Raw genomic sequence first — 22,986 nt, 5'->3', positions numbered from 1 at the left:
CTTCATGAAAAAATTAGGAAAAAAAGGTCACAGTTGTGGAGTGATGGATGGCTGTTGCACCAGGACAATGCACCCACTAACATGGACCTATCTGTCAAGCAGTTTCTGACCAGCAAAAAACATTACTCTGATGGGGCATCCTCCTTATTCACCTGATTTGGCTCCATGCGACTTTTTTTATTTCCTAAAGTTAAATCTTGCTTAAAGGGAACCCACTTCACCTCAGTTGAAGAGGCTCAGACAAAAACGGAGAATCTCCTGAAGGGCCTTCCAAAAACCTCGTTCCAGAACTGTTACCAGCAATGGCAGCACCGAATGCAGAAGTGTGTGAATGCTGAAGGCAACTACTTTGTAGGTGATAACGTCACAGGGAACTGATTCTGTAAGCACAATAATTTATTGGACCAGTCTCGTTTTTGTTTTGTCACACCTCGTATGTCCCACTTTGTTTCCCATACTAAAGGGCTCGCAACAGGCAGTGGGATGCAGCAGTCCCAATTATGCTGCGCTCACCACTCTTAAGGTTTCAATTATTTGTTTAAAAATGATTTCAGCCACGTTCACTAGATGAGGTAGCAAGTCAAGACTTAGAAACTTCCTTCTTTTTTTCGAGCGCGTTGCAAGTTTTTTACTATATTTGATCTGGCAAAAATAAAAACAAAATGCCCGGTGAATGATCCCTTTTTTCTGCACAGAGAGGAACAACCGTAGATCACAACGTGTACTTGTTCCGAAGATTTGAGATGACAAGTAATAACAGGAAAGCATCCTTTTTTTTTTTACCATGCTGAAATAGTTGAACATGTAATGACTGAATATTGAGTGCTAATTCTCAAACATCATATGTAAAGTTTGTTCTTGGGTGCCAAATCATCAATAGCCAAACATTCAGAACCGCCAGCAGCAAGAAGCCCTTCCGAATGAACATGCAGGGTAAAAAAAATGGACAAATATAGTTGGCGTCAAGGTTGAAGTTCAGCTCATCAGCAAAGAACACAACCCCGTGAAAGTCGAACAAAGGCGTAGACGCCGTTGGTGTTCCATGACAGGAGAAATAGTTTGGTTTGGTTTCATGAGGTTTAACGTCCCAAAGCAGCTCGGGCTATGAGGGATGCCTTAGTAGAGGGCTCCGGAAATTTCGACCACCTGGGGTTCTTTAACGTGCACTGACATCGCATAGCACGTGGACCTCCAGAATTTCGCCTCCATCGAAATGTGACCGCCACGGCCAGGATCGAACCTACGTCTTTCGGGTCAGCAGTCGAACACTATAACCACTGAGCCACCGCAGGAGCTTGAAGGTAGAAGTAGTGCGAACAAGTTCAACAACCAGCAAACCAGTGCGAACAAGTTCATGAAGTGGTAAGATGAAACTACTGACTCAGTAAAGAAACCCATGTAGGTTAATGGGACAAATGTGTCTCATTTTCTTTATCCTCATTTAGAGCCAACGGGACAAATACCGTATAAACGCGTGTAAGAGCCGCACCCCGTATTCCCAAAGGAAATATTTGAAAAAAAAAAAATCCGTGTAAGGGCCGCACCCAAACTTTCCAGGAAACACGCAAGAATAGCCTTCGAAATACATGCGCACAGGAGCTTCGAGGTGCCGCCCATGGATGGCGCCTGAGGCCGCGGGTCATCATCATCATCTTTTCTTCTGCCGCGAGCTTCTGCTACTGTACTTCCGCTATCCGTATCGGCATCGGTATCGCCAGGTCTAACTTTGTTCTGTTCTGGCTGTCAAAGCATGCGTTTTTTGGTGGTTGTGTTAGCGTGGTCGCTCGGCATAGTTGTTGCTCTCGTGCGCTGTCGTTCTTCACTTTTTCATGAACTGCCTTCGAGCATTGTCACTGTTGCACGATGGGCAAGCACCTCAACAGCTACACGGCGGGCTTTAAACTGAAAGTAGTGGAGTTCGCTCTCGAACACGGCAAGCGTGCCGCGGGCAGAAAATTTGACGTGGACGAGAAGTGTGTCCGACGGTGGTGCGGACAAAGGGATGCGTTGAAGAATACCAGCTCCAAAAAGCGCGCTTTCCGAGGCAAGCCATGCAAATTTCCTGAGCTAGAAGAAGAGCTGCTATGCTATTCAATGGAAATGCGGAACAACGGCTATGCGTTGACAACGGACATGCTGCGCGTGAGGGCACAAGCCTTGGCGCGTGCTAAAAGCATACAGCACGAGGACTTCAAGGCTAGTGCCGGCTGGGCACGACGATTTCTGAAGAGGAAGGGCCTATCATTTCGGCGAAGGACCACGCTGTGCCAGCGGCTGCCCCCCCGACTACACCGACAAGGTGCTCAGCTTTCAGAAGTATGTCATCGGTCTGCGTCGTGAGCACAACTATATATTTTCGCAGATAGCGAACGCCGACCCGACCCCCGTGTGGTTCGACTGTCCCGAGAGCTGCACAGTTGAACTGAAAGGAAAGAAGAGTTTTCGTGCGGACAACCGGCGCGGAGCGCCAACCGCGTACCGTTATGCTGTGCGTCACCGCGGACGGGCGGAAGCTGCCCCCCTATGTCATCCTGAAAAGAAAAACGATTCCTAAAGGTGTTTTCCCCAAGGGAATTGTAGTTCGCGCCCAAGAAAAGGGCTGGATGGACGATGAGCTTGTGCTCGACTGGGTAAAAAGCGTTTGGGAGAAGCGCCCAGGCGCCATGCTGGCCCGACGATCGCTCCTCGTCTTGGACAGCTTCTGCGGTCACTTGACGGGTAGGGTTAAGGAACGCCTGCGCGGTATCCGCACAGACATGGCCGTGATACCGGGCGGCCTCACCGGCATGCTGCAACCCCTGGATGTAAGCGTCAATCGGCCTTTTAAGGTTGAATTTCGAAGGCAGTATTCGGAATGGATGGCCAATGGCAATCACGACGAGACGCCGACAGGGCGGCTTAAGAGGGCACCGCTCGTGACTGTGCTTGGATGGATTTTGTCCGCGTGGAATTCCGTGTCGACCGACATTGTAACCCGGAGTTTCAAAGTGACCGGAATTTCAAACAGTTTAGATGGGACCGAAGACGACTTTCTGTGGGCTGAACATTTACCTGAACACAGCACCAGCTCGGAGTCTGAAGACTCCGTGAGTGATGCCTGAACGGTAAATAAATGCCGCGCATTCCAGATTGGTTTGCTTTCACTTGAAAAAAAAAAAAATTTTTTTCGAAAATCGCGTGTATGGGCCGCACCCCGAAATTTGCCCCCCGAATCTGGGGAAAAAAGTGCGGCCCTTACACGCGTTTATACGGTATTTCCCACTTTTTTCCACTTAACTACTCGTATTTAAACTGTGAAATTTGTTGAGAACAGTTTCTGTGCACCTCATCTGCTTGTACAAGCAAAAATTTTTCATCAATTTTGCAAAAAATATATGCTGTCCTACAAAAGGTTAAGAGGTAAAAGGTAAAAAAAAGAAAGCATGGCGACATATAGTAACAGCTTTTATTAGCTGCTTCTGGAAGGCGCCACCATCCATAAGCACCCGGAAAGTGGCTACTGGGTTTGGTCGCTTTTTGAAGTGGATTTTCCCCAACTGGTATGACCTAAAAGCTCTAACCGTTACCCGGTGGTGCCATTTGCAAGCACTGCTGCCAGATAAACAGCAATAAATGAGCTAAAATCATGAAAAGTGCCGGTCAGACATTTTAAACCAAGAAAATGGTGCAGTATGGGAAGGAAGAACTGGGAAGTCCGAAAAAAACTCTTGGCTGTTGAAAATCTAGTTGTATGTACCGTTATACGCTTCTTTCTAGTATTTTTCAAATGTTTCCAATAGTTCCGAAAAAAACCTTGATGAAGCCAAAACCGAAACAGCATGAGAGAAGAAATTCAATTATAAATTATTTGGCGGTCGTAGACGAATACCTCACCATGATCCATGTATTCTAATGTATAACGCATTATTTGAAAGATGAAAACACGCAAATAAAATTAGGCGTCTATAGTGGTTTAAGACTAATACGTGCTATGAACACGAAAGCATGCGCCTCATCGTGGGCTACTAGTTAAGTATATTTGTTTAATAGTACTAGTCAGTAACCAGTACAAATGTCTCACCCTATAAGCCATTGGCCTAAAGGCCACTGGGTGTCTATGTATGCATTGGGTCCTCTGTTGACTCTCTTATGGTTGGTATGGCAGCTGTGCTGATGACATCATTGGAGTTTTCGGACTCTCATCAGGACAACAATGCCAGGTTTCGCTGCTGATGAGCCATAGAAGCAAGCATAGAAGCATAGCACTTGGGTGGTGTGCTTTCCACTGCATAATCAGCATTGCCAGCGACCGCTTAATGTCGCATATTTAAACCTTCATTGTTTTGTTGTTGTTTTGCTGTCCACTAAAGAAAGGCAAAATCAACTTTTACATCAAACCCAACATTGGTCAGTAAACAACGCTTTTGCAGCATAAGGGGCACATCGGGGACGCTGAAACATAGCACATGATGCCGCGCGAGCCTCACACAGGAGCTATGCTATTGTAACAATTGGCGGCGTGAAAATACAAGACAAGCATCACTAAACAGCAAAACATTCTGAACAGCTTTTCATGCATCTGTATAGAAATGATCACTGCAGATGAGGACGTGTTTTGACGGCTCCCACGCTGCGCTGCCCAGGTTAATCTGTGCACTGCAACAATCTACCTTTTTCGCCAAAGCGGATAATAATGCTCCAACGGAAAATGCTCACACCGTCCTTTCTGCAACAATTCATGCAGCCCACAGATGCACTAGTGTTAGGCATCACTCAGTGGCTCGGTCAGAAAACGCCAACTGCGCCATGGCAAAATTGGCTAGCGATGTAGCAGTGCAGGAAGACAACTAGGTGAAAAATGTGCGCAACACTACAGAATAGCACAACAGTTCACACACAGGCGCAATTTGCTACGCCGATGCACTCCAGAATGGCGATGCGACTGAGAGGCTGCTGGGGGCACGCACCGTGTGGCTACTTGAAAAATGCCCATTGATGTCAAGGGAAGCGAGAAAACTATACTCCGTTTCATACATCAGGTGCAACGCTGCGAAAGGCACAGAAGTAGTCCGCATGGGAAAATAAAGGGAGGCATATTACTCCGTGCTTGCTCTGTGACAAAGTGGCCAACGGCTTGAGAAAGCGACAGTGTGTCGTCAGCAATAAGAGTGCATTTAATCAAGCTCACGACAAATGTGTTCTTTAGTAAGGCTGCAGGCAAAGCATTTACTATGTTTCGCTCACTACAAGGAACGCACTACTTTTTGGTCGCGGAAGCAGGCAGCGCAAGCAAGAATGCTAGCTTTGACAGCTTGCACCTGATGTACGAAACGGGCTATAATTGATCGCTGCATCCTCTTTGGGACATGAGGTGCAATGTTCAGAAGAGAAGAAAAATACACGCTCCGCACAGCGGAAACTTGCATGCCAAGAGAGAGAGTATCATTTTACTGGTGTCTCCCTCATCTGCTGTTTTGTGCTGAACAAATGGTTAGGCAGCCGTGCACCATATTCCACTGATCAGCTAGTACTGCGTAATATGATGACAAGTACATAAAAATGACAGCAGGTCCACTCTACTTAAGCCCGCTGATGCAGAAATGCATTGTGGCGCAACGTTTAGAGATATGCTGCGCTACTTTCCTTTATCTTAGCCTTGAGAACGTTTTCCATGCTGATGCCACCTGCACAGTGCTGGTAATAAGTTCAGGAACGCGACCTTGCCGTTTACAACATTTTTCTTGCAGCCCAACGCCGCTGCCACGCATATAGCTATGCTACAGCATCGTAACTGCAATTCATTATTTCCTTCGGTAGCGATGGGCTGCATCATCATTATACAATTTTTCAACTTCCAAGAAAGTAACCCCACTAAAATTATTCTGAAGAAAATAACTGAAATGCGTTTTTTTAAACTTGCCCTACAACTTTTGCATTAAAAATTGCACTCTAAATTTAAGATAAAAATTCATTATTTATCTTTGTTACAAAAGGCAAATTATGAATGTTTCAAAAATATTCTGACTTGGTCAAGATTGCCTATCACCTTGTATTAGTCTAATTTTCACACAACCCATTGTCAATTTTTCAAGCTTGGCGGAGGTTAGCTGAAACGCTGCTTACAAACTGTAGCTGTCTGAAGCACCTATCTTGTGAGATTTCAGATTATCTCATTTTTACTTTGTTACAAATAATTAGAGGTACAGATTTTTTAACTGACCAGACTTTCTCGTTAATTCTTAAGCAGGACAGCTGGCACCTCTGCACACTTGAGTGGTAGAGTGTATGCGGCGTTATTTATTAACGAAAAGTTGACCATTCCTGCATATTGCTTGCGTGCAGTGCAAAATCCAAGAAATTGTGCTTTTAGTTGTATCATCCAGTTGTTGTACAAGCGTCTTCCTCATTGTTATCATTGATTTGAAGCTCTCCAAAGTGCACGTCAATGACCATGCCGGCCATTTTCAAACGCCAGAGAGAAATTTCTTCCTTACCTCTTGTTTGTTCCTTTTGCAGCCTCGAGAAAAAAAACTGTCTGGATCACACCAGGTGCAACCGTCAACACACAACCACGAATTTAATGTGAATTTTTACACCAATGATTTTACCTAGGCTGACTCCAGAAGCACCATTAACTGAGGCATCCCCTCTGGGTTGTGAAAATTGCCAACGGGACGATGTGGACTGCATCTGCGTGTCGAAGGCATTTCAAACTCTCTGCAGTGCTCCATCGACCCGGATGACATTTGAACCGAATGCCACTGGAAAACTGCGTAGCAGCACAAAACCAGCAGTCAAGTCGAATGACATTTGGTTTGAGGAATTTGAAAGCCCATGCAGCATGTATTACTTTTTTATAGTGTAATTCAGCAGAGCTTGTTTATGTGGTGCACAAGAAGAAATATAAAATGAAAGGCAATTTACTAAATTTATTTTAGAATTCTATGAAAAAAAAAAGTGCAGACTGGTTCCTATGACAGCTTCTGCTCTCATGCAGCAATGGACAAACAAGAAAAATCATTTTCTTGTAATTTTTCTGCAGTGCTTAGAACAACAGTGCCGCCTCCAAATAGAGCCGTAAGCTGTCTGTAGAAAGAGGGTGACAGCCCAAGAAGCAAAGGGGTACAATGAGTCAAACTGTTCCATTGTCTTCAAGACACGCCTTCTGCATTTGGAGCCGCACTACCAAGTGTTGAGCAAAAAAGAACTGTTTCCTAAGAGTTCAGCTTTCAAGTCCACATGATGATGCTTCACTTGAGTCCTTGGAAGAGAGGTCACTCACACACACAACATAGAAAGCTGAGCTTTTGTGGTGACCCTACACAGGCAAGGATTGGCACACTAAGCACAGCAGCACCAAGAGGGGACTGAAGGCACATCACCAGCATTGCCTAAGCAATCAGCAAGGATGCTACTTGGGCTTCTTGCTGCGGCGATCCTTGGGGCTAGTACGTTGCCATTCACGTTGTAGCTCCAAGAGCTGCTCCTTGGTGAGCAGGCCTTGCGCAAGCAGCCGGTCAGCCAGCTTGCCTTGTAGCTTGGGGGCCGAGGTAGGCCTGTCGTCTCGCTCTGCAAGAAGCAGTCACCCCCATTTCACATTCATCATCCGTTCCAGCGCAATATGTGTCGTACCGTGGGGAAGTAGCCAAAGCAGAAATGTCTACAATGTTTTCTGCAGGCTGCCATTGCGGTGTGTGTGTAGCACAAAGAAACAGACACGTAAAGGTGCAGTCGCAATGTAATCAGTCAGAGGCAAATGGTGACAAAAGGCAATGAAATGGTGCACCTTCCTGCCTTAAGCACTCACGTGTGGCCCAACTGGCTAGCTAGCCAGATAACTGCCAACGGATTACAGCGTGATAGACGCTTCAGAGGTTACTGGAAGTCTGCTCTTGCACTATCTACCACTAGCTTGAGAAAGCGGCCACTAGCGCGAGAGAGCTGGGTAAATGGCACGCAGTTCGAATTTTCGTAAACGGAACCGACTTGCATGTGAATTAACGACTTTTTATGCGTATAGGTCAACCTCTAATTTCAGTTGGTTCTTTCTGTAAAAAAACAGACTGATACATGGCAATTCATGGTGCACTCTGTACGTGCCTGTTGCAAGGCACAATCCCAAGTTGTGTACCATGTCTAACTGGTATACATGTGAGGATCTAGCTGACCCATAAATACACACCCACAATCCAAAGTGCAGTGCAGCAGAAAGTGAAAAAGTGCAAATTATGAGTCCTCTCAAAAATATTCATAGTTCAGGGCTTTTTATGCGTGACTAGATATCAATTTTTTTGTCGATCAAAGAATTTGTGCCTTGATTTTATAGGTACAGCAGCCCCTCTATAGTAAATTGCTTGGACCAGCAAAAATATTTACTATATCAGCTGGTGGTGATGGCATGGCTCTTGAGATGTTGTCCGGTAAATTAGCTGCTTACTAACAAATATGGTCGGTTTAGAAAAGAAACATTCAGAAATACCTTCCACCCTGCTCTTATCATTCATTATATGCTAATTTTTTGTTTTCAGCTTCACATTTTCAGATGTTGCATTTTTTGATTTCATTCTTGTAGAAGTTGCACGATTATGATGCGAGGAGGAGGGGATTGATTTCATATGAAAACCAATCCTTTTCATGAACACTGCATCATGTTCAGAGACCTTAGTACCATTTAGGAGGCAATGGTTAAGAAATGTGTGAAACAAAAGAGTGCAGCAAAACCACACATGCAGTGCCCTCGTGGCTCCGCTTCTTGCCTCTGCTGCTTCGTCTTTCGTGCTGCAACGAATGTTCACCCCCTTTTCTTCTTACCCTACTCCTCACTGCCTTGCCTTCCTCAGCAGCCTGCACTGCCTTTTTTCCATGTTCATAACCGGGTTTTCTCTCTTTTTTTTTTCTTTCGCGCACTCCAAGCGATTTGCCTCACAGCCCCAAGACCTTTGTAAAATTGGCTTCTTCTTGCGGCTTTACGAGTGGGATGCTGAGCTCTGTTTTATTGTTTTAGAGTGCAGCTCTTAAAGAGACACAGGAGAAATTGAAGTTGGCTTGTACTGATAGAATACCAGCTCCTAATCGCAAAAACATCACTCTCACTGCACACAAAGCTCTTGTAAGGTAGAAAAGAGCAAAAACCAAAACACAGGTATCACCGCCACAACAGAATTTCGGAAGCAAAATATGACGAAATTAAGTATGATTAAGTAAGTAATGTATGATGATGAAATACCCGAAAAACACCACGGATCTCTTGAGGCTGACAAACACAAGGTTGGAGTCTTGAAGTAAGTTTTGTTCTGAAACCGCTAGTGCACTTTTGTCACACAAAGACGACCAAAAAAAGACAACCTGAATGTTCGAAGCCAAGGAAAACTACATTTGGTGACCAGTTCTGTTTCAGTATGTTTTGGTGCTTTGCAGCATTTGCGGCTGCGTGCTTTGCATGCCCGCATGGTTTCGTTTTTGACGTGCCTCGATTTACGAGTGCAGAGCAACAGAGAAATCCAAGTGCCCCTCTAAGTGCTTGAAGTTCATGCTTCAGCACACACCTGTGATGCTTTTTTTTTTGGCTTCTACCACAGTTTGCCCTGCGCTATCGAGCAGCGCGTGCTATTTCAGGCCTCCATGCGCACCACTCACAGCCAAGGTACTATGCGGACTTATGCGGATATACTTTGATCGACAGCAATCTTTGGCAATTCACTGCCATGCTACCACGAATTCTTTCAGTAGCAATGCTAACATGATTACTCGTGAGGGAAGCATTAAGCCGGTAAATGAGTACGAGGATTTATTATCACAGCCACTATTAAGATAGCACCTCTACCATTCAATGACATAGCCACTACCAGGTTTTAAACATTGCTTTTGTGCACCTTGTAGTCACGCTTTGGAGAAGGCAGACGAAGACGCCTATGGCTAGCTAATGTTGCACGAGCCTCCACATCAGCAAACACACCACTCAGTGTGTTAGCTTTGTGAACATACCAAGACGACGGGCTGCATAACCACTGCTACGAGTACTATTACAGAATTTCAATAAAATTGTGCGCGCCAGTCTCTGCTCATCAGTCACGCCGGTGGCTCGAAGATGACAGTTGCAGCAATGGTAGCTTGGCTTGCTGCCGACACTGCCGGCTCCTCAGAACTTGGACATTCTTGGTATCTAGTCAGTCCCGCCAGCTCAGCCCTCAAAAGTATTGCATGCTCTGTGGGGGTGAGGTCACTTAAGTACCGACTGGAGTTTTTTACGATAACTTCGTTGTCGGGATCGGGATCCATCTTAACGCTGGTGTAAACATAAACCAACGGTTTTAGATAAGGATAGTTGGAAAAATTGCCTATAACTGGCCCCCAGGAATCGGCCCCACTTCCGTTGCTGCTTTCATCCCAAAAAGACGCGAGCACCATCTCTAGGGTTTTGACAGTACCACGTTAGTTTTCTTTGTTTTATCCAACGTTATCTAAAAACGTTAAGCAACATTTTTAGATAAGGGCAGTTGGAAAACTACGGACACAAAACGGTTGCCGCCTAGGCGGTGGCGCTGCGGTCGCTTTGGGATGGGCGCGTCGTCTGCTACTTACACCTTGAGGAGTGCCAGCAGACGGTGACTCGCGTGCATACAGAAACGTATTGATAATGAATACAAACGTAAGTTGCACCTTCGTCTCTTTTGTGTTAATGAAACAAAACGGTTTAGTAGCATTTGGAACCATAACCTTAGCTGGGCACGTTGAAGACGCGTTGGCAAACAGCTTATCACATGCGTATTAGATACACATTCAAAAAGTAATACCCCTGTCACACGGGCACTTTCGATCCTCATTGAGCTCGATCTGCATCGAGATTTTCGAGCACGCTCGAAACATCCGGTGCTACACGGGCATTTTCAATGCTCATTGAGAAGTTTCCCTCATGTGTGTTAGGTGGCGCCAAATGTTCCGCCGACAGCCATAACATGGCGATGTCCGGCAACACTGTGCAGTCGGGGGCAGCGGCCGCCAAATCCGTAGCCAAATCGGTACATTGCGTATCTGCGCCAGGTTTTTGTGGCGCACCTCTGCTGCTGTGCGATGCAACCCAAGGGCCCGCAACGCCTCCGCGATTTCTGCATAGACTGCGGCGTTTCTCTTCTGGCGCCGCAAATCATTTAGGCGGTCCTGCCAGCAGTCGATGAGAGCAGCTGTCTCGCGCTCGCTCCACAGTTTCCGCGCCGACGAGCAGGAGGACTCCATCTTTGTTTACACTGACGGCGAAGCTTGGAGCGTGGTGTAGAGATTATTTTCAAATGTTTGCATATAAGCAGGCATAGTACCTGAAAAATGTTCTGTATTACATTTTAATCAATTACAACAACAACAATTGTGGTTTGGTTTTGTTAACTAGTGTTTATTTTTATAGCTTCATGAGAGCGAGTGTTTTCTCGATTGTGCTTGGAACCTCAAACACTCTTGAGGAATCGGCATCGAGTCAAGCAGGATCGAGCTCGATTGCGCTTGAAAGTGGCCGTGTGACAACCGTCGATCTGCATTGAGTTCGATGAGCATTGACTCAATGAGGATCAAAAGTGCCCGTGTGACAGGGGTATAAAGCTACCATGCTCCCAGTATTGATCATTTTACTTATAGAAAATGCCTCAACCACCAGGACTACCATATTTTCATCATGACTCATTAAAACAGGGAAAGTGGCTGAAGAAAAAATTAAAAGTGCGTATGCCGCAAGAAAAAAAAAGAAAAATCATTTAGTGTCTTCTTAAGCTTTTGCCAGGTCTTATTTACAGGCACTCAACTTTTAGTGATCTAATCAATACAGGGAAGTTTACAGTCCACTTTGCACAACCGCATATTACAACCGGGAGAAACCCACACCGCGAGGGGGTAAGCGGCACGTCATGTTTCTCTGATTTTCCCGCGTGGAACCGCGGAAAGAAGGGCTTCAAGTTTCAGCCGAGATCTACAGCCAAAAGCTCGACCCCGCGCATCCTGGCATCTCGTACCGCAGGCATAGAGTGCGAACTCTGCAATACGTGGACGAGCGCGGCTTGAAGCAGCCGCACCCGGAGCACAAGATGCGAGGCGCGAGCCAGCGTAGACCAGTTATGCAGCAAATTCTCCACGTGACCAAGCACAGCCAATGGGCGTAGTTGGTGGCTAAGATAAAATCAAGAAAACTAACGTGGTACTGTCAAAACCCTACAGATGGCGCTCGTGTCTCTTTGAGATGAAACTGGCAACAGAAGTGGGGCCGATTCCCGGGGGCAAGTTTTCCAACTGTCTTTATATAAAAACGTTGACATAAACAAAGCGACGGTATAGATAGACGATGTCTTAAATGTTTGCCCGATGGTAACTTTAATTTTAGCAGCTGCTAGGCCACACCACCCATCGTCAGCAATCACGGAGTCTGCGTTTATGTTAGTTCATGTCACTTTTCGGGTATTACATCATCAGAGAGTGCCTAGTTTGAATCAAAGCTGTGAGAAAAACTTCCTCAACTTGGAATCCAACACTCTTAGCAATAAATGCGTCTTTTGGACAAGCAGCAAAAAAGCCACGAAAATGCCAAACCATCGAACAATCCTACCATAAAATTTCATAGAGTTGTCCTCAGTGTCTCTTTAAGCACCTGTTTCTGCATTGAGCGGTGTCGCAATTGTCCGTCGGCGTAATTCCAAGTGAACGAGGAGCATGAAAGACGGGGACAGCGAAGAGAGTGGAAAAAGGAAAGCGGAGGAGGAGGGTACTGCGGCAGTGTGAAAACAGGTTCCACGGCGCCAGAGTAGCTCGCGCCACCATCCATGAGGCTAAGTGATGGGACTGCTGTGCGTACTGTCCAAGACAAAACCCAGAGCCACCTCCATTCGACATACGTGTTCGCAGCAGCTCCACTCAAAAATCACATTACTGAGAAGCGTAATTGTCGGCCATTTTTTTTTATCCATTTGCCTCCGAATGTTGGCTTTGCGATTATGACGTTACAGGTCTGTTGCTCTGAGGTGTCCTAGACTGCGCATGTGCCGCGATATCATCATTCCGTAGGAATTATGTCACCATGGCCAAACCACTTCTTTATTAAAGAGTTTTTACAAAAAAGAAAAAAATGTACAGTTGTGCATTTCGACTTCCATAGACAACTGTTTTTTTTTTTTGTTTTATGGGAGTTTAGCCTGAGATGCTTTGGGACGTTAAACCCCCATAAAACCAAAAAAAAAGAACAGTTGTCTATGGAAGCTGTAAAGGGTCCCAATTCATACTCTTTTTTTAGTGAACAAAGGGAAGCAACTGTTCTTTGCAGTGAAAATTAAAAGCCATTTTTGATGATCCACAAAGATAATTTATTTACAATTATCTGTATTTGCATTTTGCAAGTCAACATACTTGAAGACATACATGCAATATGTAAATCATCCACATAAATCGAATACACAATGGGCTTAGGTATTACAGGGGCTACTGAGCTCGTTTCAATTGTAAAACATGCAGTATTTAGGATACAACCCTGTAAAACACGAGATTCTGCTAGATGACGCTTTTTGGAAGTGTTGAGCCCAACCACACATGAAATGTGTGAATACCTATACCCGTTTCAAACATCAAGTGCAACACTGTGAAAGCTACGGAAGTAGTCTGCAAAAAAAAAAAAAATAAAGAGAGGTGTATCACTCCGCACTGTTCTGTGGCCGTGTGCTCTAATGCGTTGCTCCGGAGAGTCGACAGGCAACTAGGGGTGCGTGGGTTCAAATCCCACATGGTGAAACTTTTTTTCGCACATTTCTTTTTTCATCGCAAGTTGCATTTCGCGTGACTAGAATGAGAAATCTCGTTTTGTTCAGAATCGCTTGAATATTACGCCGTGTTCTGAAATGAACTGCATGCATCTCTTCCATTTGATGCATACCGCGTTAATGTGAGCTGTCCGAAATTCGTTGTCAATGAGCTCGCATCGGCTTTTGGTCAGCAGTGGCGATTTTCTTCCCGATTCTGCAGCATTGCGACTATGCTTTTTAGATGCAAGCGAGAGATTTGTGTGAAAAGATGACGTTCATTCGTTGGGTTGAATTAATTAGCTTGTTTTATTCTCTGACTACTCTTGAAGCTCAACTGTCGCAGCACTAAAGTACAATTTAAATGCCTTCAATTCATGTAGAAGCTGCACATTTTTCTACTCTGTACAACCGCATAATCAAATCATCTGTTGCAACTCCCACACCAACCACACTAACACTGTTATGTCTCGGCTCATGCTACTTCATTTCAACATGTTTCTGTTCACACCACATAAGGCTGGAATGCTGTGGCCTGCTCTTTCACCCGGCTTTGCTTACTGACCGCTTGTCCTTCAAACTGGTCCCTGCAGGAACCGTTTCAGTAAATGATGAGCCGCCGAGCTCCTACTTGGTACACCGTTTGAGAGCTTGCCCCTAAAGTATTGTCAGTTAGGGCAGTTGAGGTTAAATAAATATTAAAATAAAATGGCCTAATAAAATGCTCATTTTTTTACTTAACACAGCAAACCAATACAATCCTATCAGCATAACGTGTCCATTAGGCATTCTCCTGATGACCGATTTCAAGCGTTAACAAAGCAGATCTACAGAACAGTTTCGTTTTGGTTAACTTCGACGTTATGCACAGGCTATCTCAGTATGCCTAAATTCATTCACTGCATATATAGCTAGACATCAATTACGAGCCCATATGTGTCAGCATTTCCTTTGTGTTTGTCTGCTAACTTGTGTCTAGTGAAGCAATGTAGAGGCTTCCATTATGTGATGTGGTTACAATACTAGATGCTTACGTTTACACATGTGACTTTAGTGTGTGTGCGTGTGTCATTTGATCCTTATCCTCATCTGAAATGGCCAGCGAGATATGTTACAGGGCTAGCATTCACAGCATTTATAAGAGTGCCTCCTTCTCCTGTATAATGAGAATAAATTACACACACAGTTCTGTCATCCTGAACGGAGTCAGGTTACAGCTGCAGTGATTTTCTTACATTGACGGCAGTGAAACACATAGAAAAGCACAAACCTGTACTCAATACTAGTTTAATCATAGAGTTGCTGTTTTCCTGAAATTAGTTACATGAGTAGTTTTCACGTAGGGTCCTAAAAAGGATTATCATTTTGGTGCATCAATGTGTAAGAGGAGGCCACAGAACATGACGTTTGTCTGCCTAATTACATGGAGCCATTCTAGCATGGTTCAAATTGACATAGACTCCCTGTATGAAGCAGCAAAGTAGGTGTAGCCCAGGCAAAGATCTTCAAGCAATTTAGGTTAATGACAAAGTTATTTTAACATAAGGTACGCCTAAAGTGAACTTTGGCAGTTTGAAAACCAAACTGGCAATGGAATAAGCTTTACTTTGCTGAAGGTGTTGCTAATAAGCAATAGCCCATTCCAAAATCTTATATATAACAAGTTGTGCAGACAATGCTCACTTTGGGAACCAGAATCACTGTTACGATTCCTCATTTCTTTTCTAGTCAGAAATAAGTCTTAAACATCACTCTAAAGCTACATAAGAGGACATACGCATGTGCCCCATACATACTTGGATGCTGATTTTTTATTTCACTGTATTTTGTGACATCGTAGCTTTCATCCTGTAAATATATTTCTACAAATTCTGCTTGAGATAACCACTGCTCAAGGTCAATGTACCCTGTTTCCCTGAGTATACCTATACCAAGTATTCTTTCCCGGCCTCAACAATGAGCTGTCCAGGAGCTGTAAGCCAGTTTACCAACTCCTACAACATGTTATGTTTATAATACTGAAGGTGGCATGTATGGCCTTTTACTCAGTACTAAGCAACTACTTTGTTTTCCATTCACAAGGGCATTTTTAGAATTCTTTAGAGCTGCACAGACAACATGCCAGCTTGTTTCAGCACATGTCAACATTGGATGGCTCTTAGCACAACTCTCCCGGCTTGCTGCACTGCTGCCACTGCAATATGAGCTCAGAAATGACTGCTATAACAAAACTGGTGGCCTGCTGTCACTGTGCAAAAAACAAAGCCGTGGATTTCAGCGCAGTGATACATAGCTTGACCCTTTAAATGGTTACAACACTGTGCTATTTCTATTTTGGGTTTTCTAATAGACTAAAACCATGACAGGAAGAAATCTGTAATGTTGCACAGTCACTCTTCTATGAAATGCAGAACTGCTGCAGTTACAACTGATCCTGCATATTTCAAATTAATGGGAATGTCATAATTTTCTCGTGTATTTGGATTCATATTTGACAGCAATGTGCTAAAATATGGAATTTTTAATAAGCAAGCATAATTCACACACACTTCTTATGTCAATGAATAAATAAGTGTCTTTTGCAAATTACACTTAAGTGGGGAGACAAAGACGCCTGTTTACATAACAGTGACAACCAATGTTTATAGATGACAACTACTGTTGATGGGTTAATGAAAGAGCTGCAAAAGATTGCAGTGTGTTAGAAGAACTGATGATTTAATCTGTACCTGATGTTAACTATTTGAGAAATCAATGTAAATTTCCCAGTTGTAATAACAAACAATTGAACATGTACTGCTAACCTAGCTCATTCTAGTTCCGTGTTCTTGGCTCCATGAATTCGTGATATTAATTGCGCCGTCGTTCTGAAATCGTTATTGCATGTTTGGGGATAGCGTAACTTTCAATGGGGGGAACTCTTCAGATATCGAGGACAAAAATCCAAGACCGTAGTGAGAACGGTTGCATATATGGCGGTTTTTAGAGGATACTAGGCGACTAGCGATCGAATGCGTTGTACATGATTGCGGTGTGATGCCTTTTTTTTTCACTTCCTGGAATAGGAATAGGGCTAATGTTAATCGTTTCCCGTGACGCTGTTTGAAATAAAGCTCACCTGCAGTGTTGCAAAGTTTGTTCTGAATTCGTTCGTGGACGTCAGGGTCAGCTATGCCAAGGTCCATGGCTATCACAGCCAATTCCCGTTTTACCTTGGACGAAAAATCTCACCGCTAAACATTTCTCGATGTCTCAAGTGAGCCACAATCAATGTGGGTATTTCTACTGCAAGATATCTTCAAGTTTTGCTACGACACGTACCACCACATGGGTGGGCGCAACAATAAAAATGCTGGAATTGTCAGCTCGGTCGCATGCAACAAACTTGATCGTACAGCACCTCTCCCGCCGTGCACCGGTCGCAAGGACGTGTCCGCATGTGCCTAAAAACGCGCACCTCTTCTGCCAAAGCCAAAATTCTCCAGTCAATCTCTGAGACTCTAGCCAACGGTGCTCGCTCCCAACCTGCTAAGCTGCAGCATACACTTGTCCTCCACTAATCAACTGTTGGGGATCCCTTGGAAAACACTGCAATACAGGGCAACCACAATGGGTGCGCTGCCTTTGTTAATTACTGAAAGAGGTGTACACACATGCTATGGGGAAGCTGGTGCTACTCCAAGCAGCCTGCCCAAGCTGCCGCGAGTCAATCTATACCCACAAACATCCCACTTAGGTGACCACTATGGATAAAGGCCAGCATTCGGCAGCCCACCTGCTTCTTCGGCAGCACTGTCCATGCCGGCACGCAGCAGCTGTGTGATGTTGAGCACGCCCTTCTGGATGATCAGGTCCAGCTCCTGCTGCATGGCTCGCACAGCCTCAGCATCCGGAAAGAGGTCGGGGAAGCGGTAGCTGCCAGCAAACCAGAAGGCACAGTTAGCACCTCACTCGGCTCTCTTGCCACCTGGGCCAGTTGATATTTGTCGCTACAAGCTGCCCAGAACATCGTTACAATTATGCTTGCAAACTAAAAACCAATTACAAATCAGTGTCACCTCCCTCAAAGTGTTGGCCCTATTCTCAATAGCATGGCTGGAAACTGTCAACTGAAAGCCTGTGTAAAGGGACACTGAGGAGAAATTGAAGTTGGCTTGTATCGATAGAATACCAGCTCCTGAACACAAAAACGCCGCTCTTACTGAAAACAAAGCTCTTGTAAGGTAGAAAATAGCAAGAACCAAAATACAGGTATCGCCACCACAGGCCAATCTCGCAAGTACAAGCGTGGTGACGCCATAGGACAAGAGACGCCACCTTGGAGGAATTTTCCATCCTACATGGTTTCGCGAATCTATGAGGCTGACAAAGGTAGGTTGCGCAGAACAATTATTGAAGTAAGTTTTGTTTTAAAACCAATAGTGCACTTTTATCACACAAGGAAGGCAGGCAAAAGACAACCTGAATGTTGGAAGCAAAGAAAACCGATGCTTGGCGGCGCCACAGGCGGCCAGGGGAGTTTCGATTTGTTATGGCGCTTCGTGTCTATGAGGTTTGCGTGCCCCGTGGTTTTGTTTTTGACGCGCCTCGATTTACAAGAGCCGAGCAGCAGAGGAACTCCAAGTGCCGCTTCAAGTGCTAGTTAACCTTTGAAGGAGCCTCTTAAGGCTTGCCAGATGATCGCCACGGTCGATGGAAAGCTATGATGGCACGATGGTCGGTGATCGTACCAGGCAGCACTTGTGTCTTCGCACGCTTGCCTGGCGAAACATTTCCGGCTGTGCCAGTCAACTTCAAACTACTTAACGGAAATCGTTTATTAGGGACAGGAGACAAGGTACAAGGCAGTTCAGAAAAATTGCTGGTGGCCTAGTTCTGTTAGGCCAGGATATACCTAGCGAAAGCGCGGAGATTTCTGCATCAGAAAAGTGCATTCACTATATGCGCCTTTATTGACGGCTGTAATATGAGCCGTTGTGGCGGGGTGGCAGCGTCTCTGCCTCAAACGCCTAAGGCCCTGGTTCGATTCCTAGCCTCGGCACAGGACTTCTTTTCTTTTATTCAATGAGTGGGCGGGGGGTTTCAGTGGCTCCCATGGATGCCGCCGCCAAATACGTTGGTTAGCGGTTAAGCGCAGGCTCTGTTAAGGCGCGTTTACGCTGCGGTGAGGCGCGCGCGCTGCACGGCGACGTCACGTCGGTCAAAGCGAGACCCTCTATACTCCCAACTGCGCTTGACCGCCGACGCGTTCAGCGGCTTCGGCGCACTCTGACCGCACTGGCGGGGAGACTTGGAGCATGTCTCTATTTCACGCCGATTGCGCCAGCCGCCGCCGGCCCGGCCAGACTGATTTGGCTCCGCGGCGATGTGCGCGTTGTATTCAATAGCTGCGGCAGTTGGGCGGAGCTGTTCTTTTCGAGCTCAGCTAAGTTAATCCATTCACAGTACATATCTGAAGGTACATGCAAGTGGGCGAGAGAACCAGATCCAGTGGACACGTTGGATCTAGCGGAAGCCATAGAAGCGTCGTGCACCGGCTTTACTTTCAAGACGCCGGCTTTAAACGCGACCGCCCCTGAGCATCCATTTGTTTTTTGTGGCAAAAAATAAATAAATAACTTGGCCCTTGCAACCGTGGGAGACATCGACGCCGCCTGCTGCGCCGTGCAACCGCGCCGTTCAAGGAATCACAATCCGTTGGCCCCAAAGCCCCGGCCAGCCTCCGATGGGCGCAAGGCGCCGACCTTGTCCTGGCCGCTCGCGACTCCCCGCAGTGGGGTTATGATATTTAGTTTGCAACAGCTGCTCACTGAGGAAGGGGAAAATGACCCGCAGGCGCCTAACCTAACCGTGCTCCCTCACAAGCATCACACGCTCTGTGGGGCTGAGGTCGCTGAAATGCAGGCCGGAGTTTTTGCGAGAACTACGTCGTCGTGTTCGGGAACAGGATCCATCGTAACGCTGGCAAGACGCCGGTGCAAACGTAAACGAAGCGACGGTAGCGACCGCCGATAGATGCCTTCAACATGCGGCGGCGGTAGCTTTCATTTCGGCAGCTGCTAGACCGCACCGCTAGCCGCCAGAAATCACGGAGTCTCCGTTTACGTCACGTTTCACGTCACTCCGTTCTGTGGCGTCATAAGAGTTCTCCGTGTCGTCATAAGAGTTCTCGAGTTTGAATCGGAGCGGCGGAAAAAGTTTTTCAACTTCGAATCCAAATTTCTTTGAAATAAATGCATCTTTCGCTCCCGGACAAGCGGCAACAAAGCCATGAAATGCCGAACTATCAGATATTGCTAAATAATAAAATTTGTTAGGGTTCTCCTCAGTGTCCCTTTAAAGCCCAAGTCACCACTTGCCGATGTTACCCACCGTGCTGACATGGTGCCCCCTTTTTTAGCTTGCAGTACAGAAAATGTTACCTGCCTTGAGCTGCAGAGGAAGACGGGCATCTGTCTTCAAGCTAATACTACAGCAAACTGCGACTCGGTGCATTATCATGACGGCATCTAACAACACACACAAATGAAATGATTACCAACTCCCAGGTTTCACCCCATGTTTGGCACTGTTTGCAAATGATTCCTCAAACAACATGAAAAAGAAGCGAAGTTAAAAGCCACACTTCGGATGCCTATGTAACCTTGTTAGAGAAATCTGTTCATTATAATAATCGCACCCCTCTAAGCCCTCCAATAAAATAAGATTAGCATCTCAACTGAAACAAAGCCTTTACTCCGGACGGGTATAGTTAGTGGAAGAAGCCAATAATTTCTTTTTAACCGTGCCCCTGACAGGATATGCAACTTACAGCTGACCCGATGTTATCAAACACAACAGCGCATGGAGTTGGACGGTTTGGGAGTGATGCAAGAAATCAGTGAGTGCAGAGTGTCAGATGCCTCTTCGACTGGCTCAGTGTCACTGCCCGACGTGCATGCTCATCCTGCCACTAATTTCCTTCTATGTTCTCGCTGTGCATTTTCTGATGCGTCACGCATAACAATTTAGGCACCATGCACTAGGCGTCGCTACAAACTTCGTTTAATTGGAACGTTCGTCGGAGTCCAACAACACCGTTTATTGGTGCCCCAGGGCAGCAAAGCGCACAGGGAGGCATGTTCTGGCACGCACTAAAATTAGGAGCACCATGCATGCTCACGAAGCCAAGGCTTCTTTTCCCGCTAGCCAATGTCACACGCATGGCCACTCCTTCCTCCACTTACTCAACACACCGCCAGATAATACCACTAACACAGCTACGACTCGAGGATGTGGCTTTCACTTCAAAGAAGGATAACGCTTGCTGTCAGCACCACCTGTTTTTATTCTATGGCGTTAAGGCATATCATGGCATTTGAACAGTTGAGCAGTGCTAGCGTGAGTTTATGACTGAAGGAAACCACCCTGCGTTGCTGTGCACGTTTGTAATTGAGACGTGTGTGTGACGCAATGGTGTGATGTGGTGCACCGCGGCGTGATGTACAAAGTGTTGTGGTGACATGGTGTGCCACTACCGACGGTCGCACCACTGGATACAAAACGAGGAGCGTGAGCACGGACCGGCCAGTAAGCGTCCTGTTCCTGGACTAGTGAAGTCTTCTAAATTAAACATCTCTTTTCCCTATAGTAAAAAGCTGTCACAGTGACAACGAGGGCAAAGAATGTCACATTATTAGCTGGATTGCGCAACCAGGTAGCATCAGGAGTTACAGCCGTTGACAGATAAGGGCAGCCAAGAATGCAGCAGTATTTCATAGCTAGTGAGGTGCCTCAAGACAGGAAAAGAGCCGTATTCCTGCAGCCTATGTACACGCTCCTGCAGAGACTGCTTGCGCCTATAAGGCCATTGCTCAGCAGATGCCTCGAACTTCTGACTGAGCGCCTCAAATTTCTGACTGGGTGCCTCGAATTTCTGGCTGAGCACTACTCACCCCATCTGTCTGTCAACATTTAAAGGTACCATTTCTAGTGCCGACCGCAAAAACCTTAGGAATCAGTAAAAGAATTTGCAGCAGCGCTGCAATAACTTGTGCGACTGAAACAGCTAACAACATCGACAATATTGCAATGCACAGAAGGCTGCTAGAAGAGCCACACTTGATGTTGAAAAAAACCTGTGACAATAGTGACAAGCATGGAAAGCACAGAAGAGATAACTGGTAGGAAGAGCGCCGCAGCGGTGAACAGCATGACTGAAGGGCCTGGATGGCCACATTGTTGCCATTGCGGTGGACTGCATCATGAAGAAGTCTGCAAATGCGTAGGTTTGCACTGTTTCAAGTGTCGACAATGACGACACATTGCTCAGATATGCAGAAGCAAGGAACCTGTCGGTAGCAAGAAAAGCAACTCTGAGCTTGGACTCACCTTAGCCAGAGGTAGAGGTCCAGCACGTCAAAAACAGCTTCCAGATGGACCAAATCCATGATGGACTTAGGGATAGCCAAGGGCCAGCCAATGTTGCGCCCAAGCCACTGGCAGGTCAGCAACTCATTGCGGCTGTATTGCCGCGCAAACTGCAAAGAGTCACACTTTTCTTCACTGTGCTTCAAGGAAGATTGTTGCGCCCAAGCCACTGGCAGGTCAGCAACTCATTGCGGCTGTATTGCCGCGCAAACTGCAAAGAGTCACACTTTTCTTCACTGTGCTTCAAGGAAGATTCCTCTTAGCAACTTAGCAGCTTGCTAAAATGTAAGCCGACGACATAGTCTTGTTAGCGGACAAGAGAGATCCGCAGAGACTAATGGACACCTGTGGGGCTGACAAGCATGGGTTACGTTTCAGCTGGGAAAGCTCGGGAGTGATGTCATTTAACCCTTATAAGAAACAAGCTGTCGCGTGCCTCACATGCTTGCAAATGGTAAAATTGTACTGAGACTGACTAGAAATTGAATGATATCACTTTTAAGCTGTTTGGACCCCTTGTTTTCTAGAAAAAGGGGGTACACATTTTTACCATTGACTTCGTAAAAAGATCTTACTTCAGTCTTATCAACGCAAAAACACCTGCAATAAAATTGAAAATTGCCTCAAGAAGTGTAGAGAGGCAGACGACTGATAAAAACCCTCGGAAGCTCAACAATTTTTCATTTTATTTTTCCTGCCAAAATGAGCCGCGCCAAACTCACACACGCGTTTGTAACAACACAAAAACACAAAGGAGACCAATTAGCAAAAGAGAAAAATACAATGAGCATTTTGTCTGATTGTTCCGTAGTATTAAGCACACAAAACTAAGATA

The 22,986-nt window shown here is 45.7% G+C and overlaps 1 protein-coding gene across 2 annotated transcripts in view; it reads right to left on the bottom strand.

Moving 5' to 3' along the window:
- Positions 1-6,888: 6,888 nt before the first annotated feature.
- Positions 6,889-22,986, bottom strand: part of Suv3 (Suv3 RNA helicase) — a 103,689-nt gene continuing 87,591 nt past the window's right edge. The window contains exons 12-14 of one of the 2 annotated variants that reach the window (XM_077643055.1): positions 22,113-22,261; positions 17,518-17,657; positions 6,889-7,548 (exon numbers count right to left, since the gene is read on the bottom strand). In XM_077643055.1, coding sequence (XP_077499181.1) covers positions 7,391-7,548; positions 17,518-17,657; positions 22,113-22,261 — 447 coding nt within the window. In that variant the 3' untranslated portion in view covers positions 6,889-7,390. Of the gene's footprint in view, positions 7,549-17,517; positions 17,658-22,112; positions 22,363-22,986 lie in introns of those variants that run through there. The other variant, XM_077643061.1, reaches the window with a different exon arrangement.

The sequence above is a fragment of the Amblyomma americanum genome, chromosome 1, assembly GCF_052857255.1.
Source record: "Amblyomma americanum isolate KBUSLIRL-KWMA chromosome 1, ASM5285725v1, whole genome shotgun sequence".
NCBI lineage: Eukaryota > Metazoa > Arthropoda > Arachnida > Ixodida > Ixodidae > Amblyomma > Amblyomma americanum.
The sequence above is the reverse complement of the archived record's forward strand: the minus strand, read 5'-3'. Positions and strand labels throughout refer to the sequence as shown.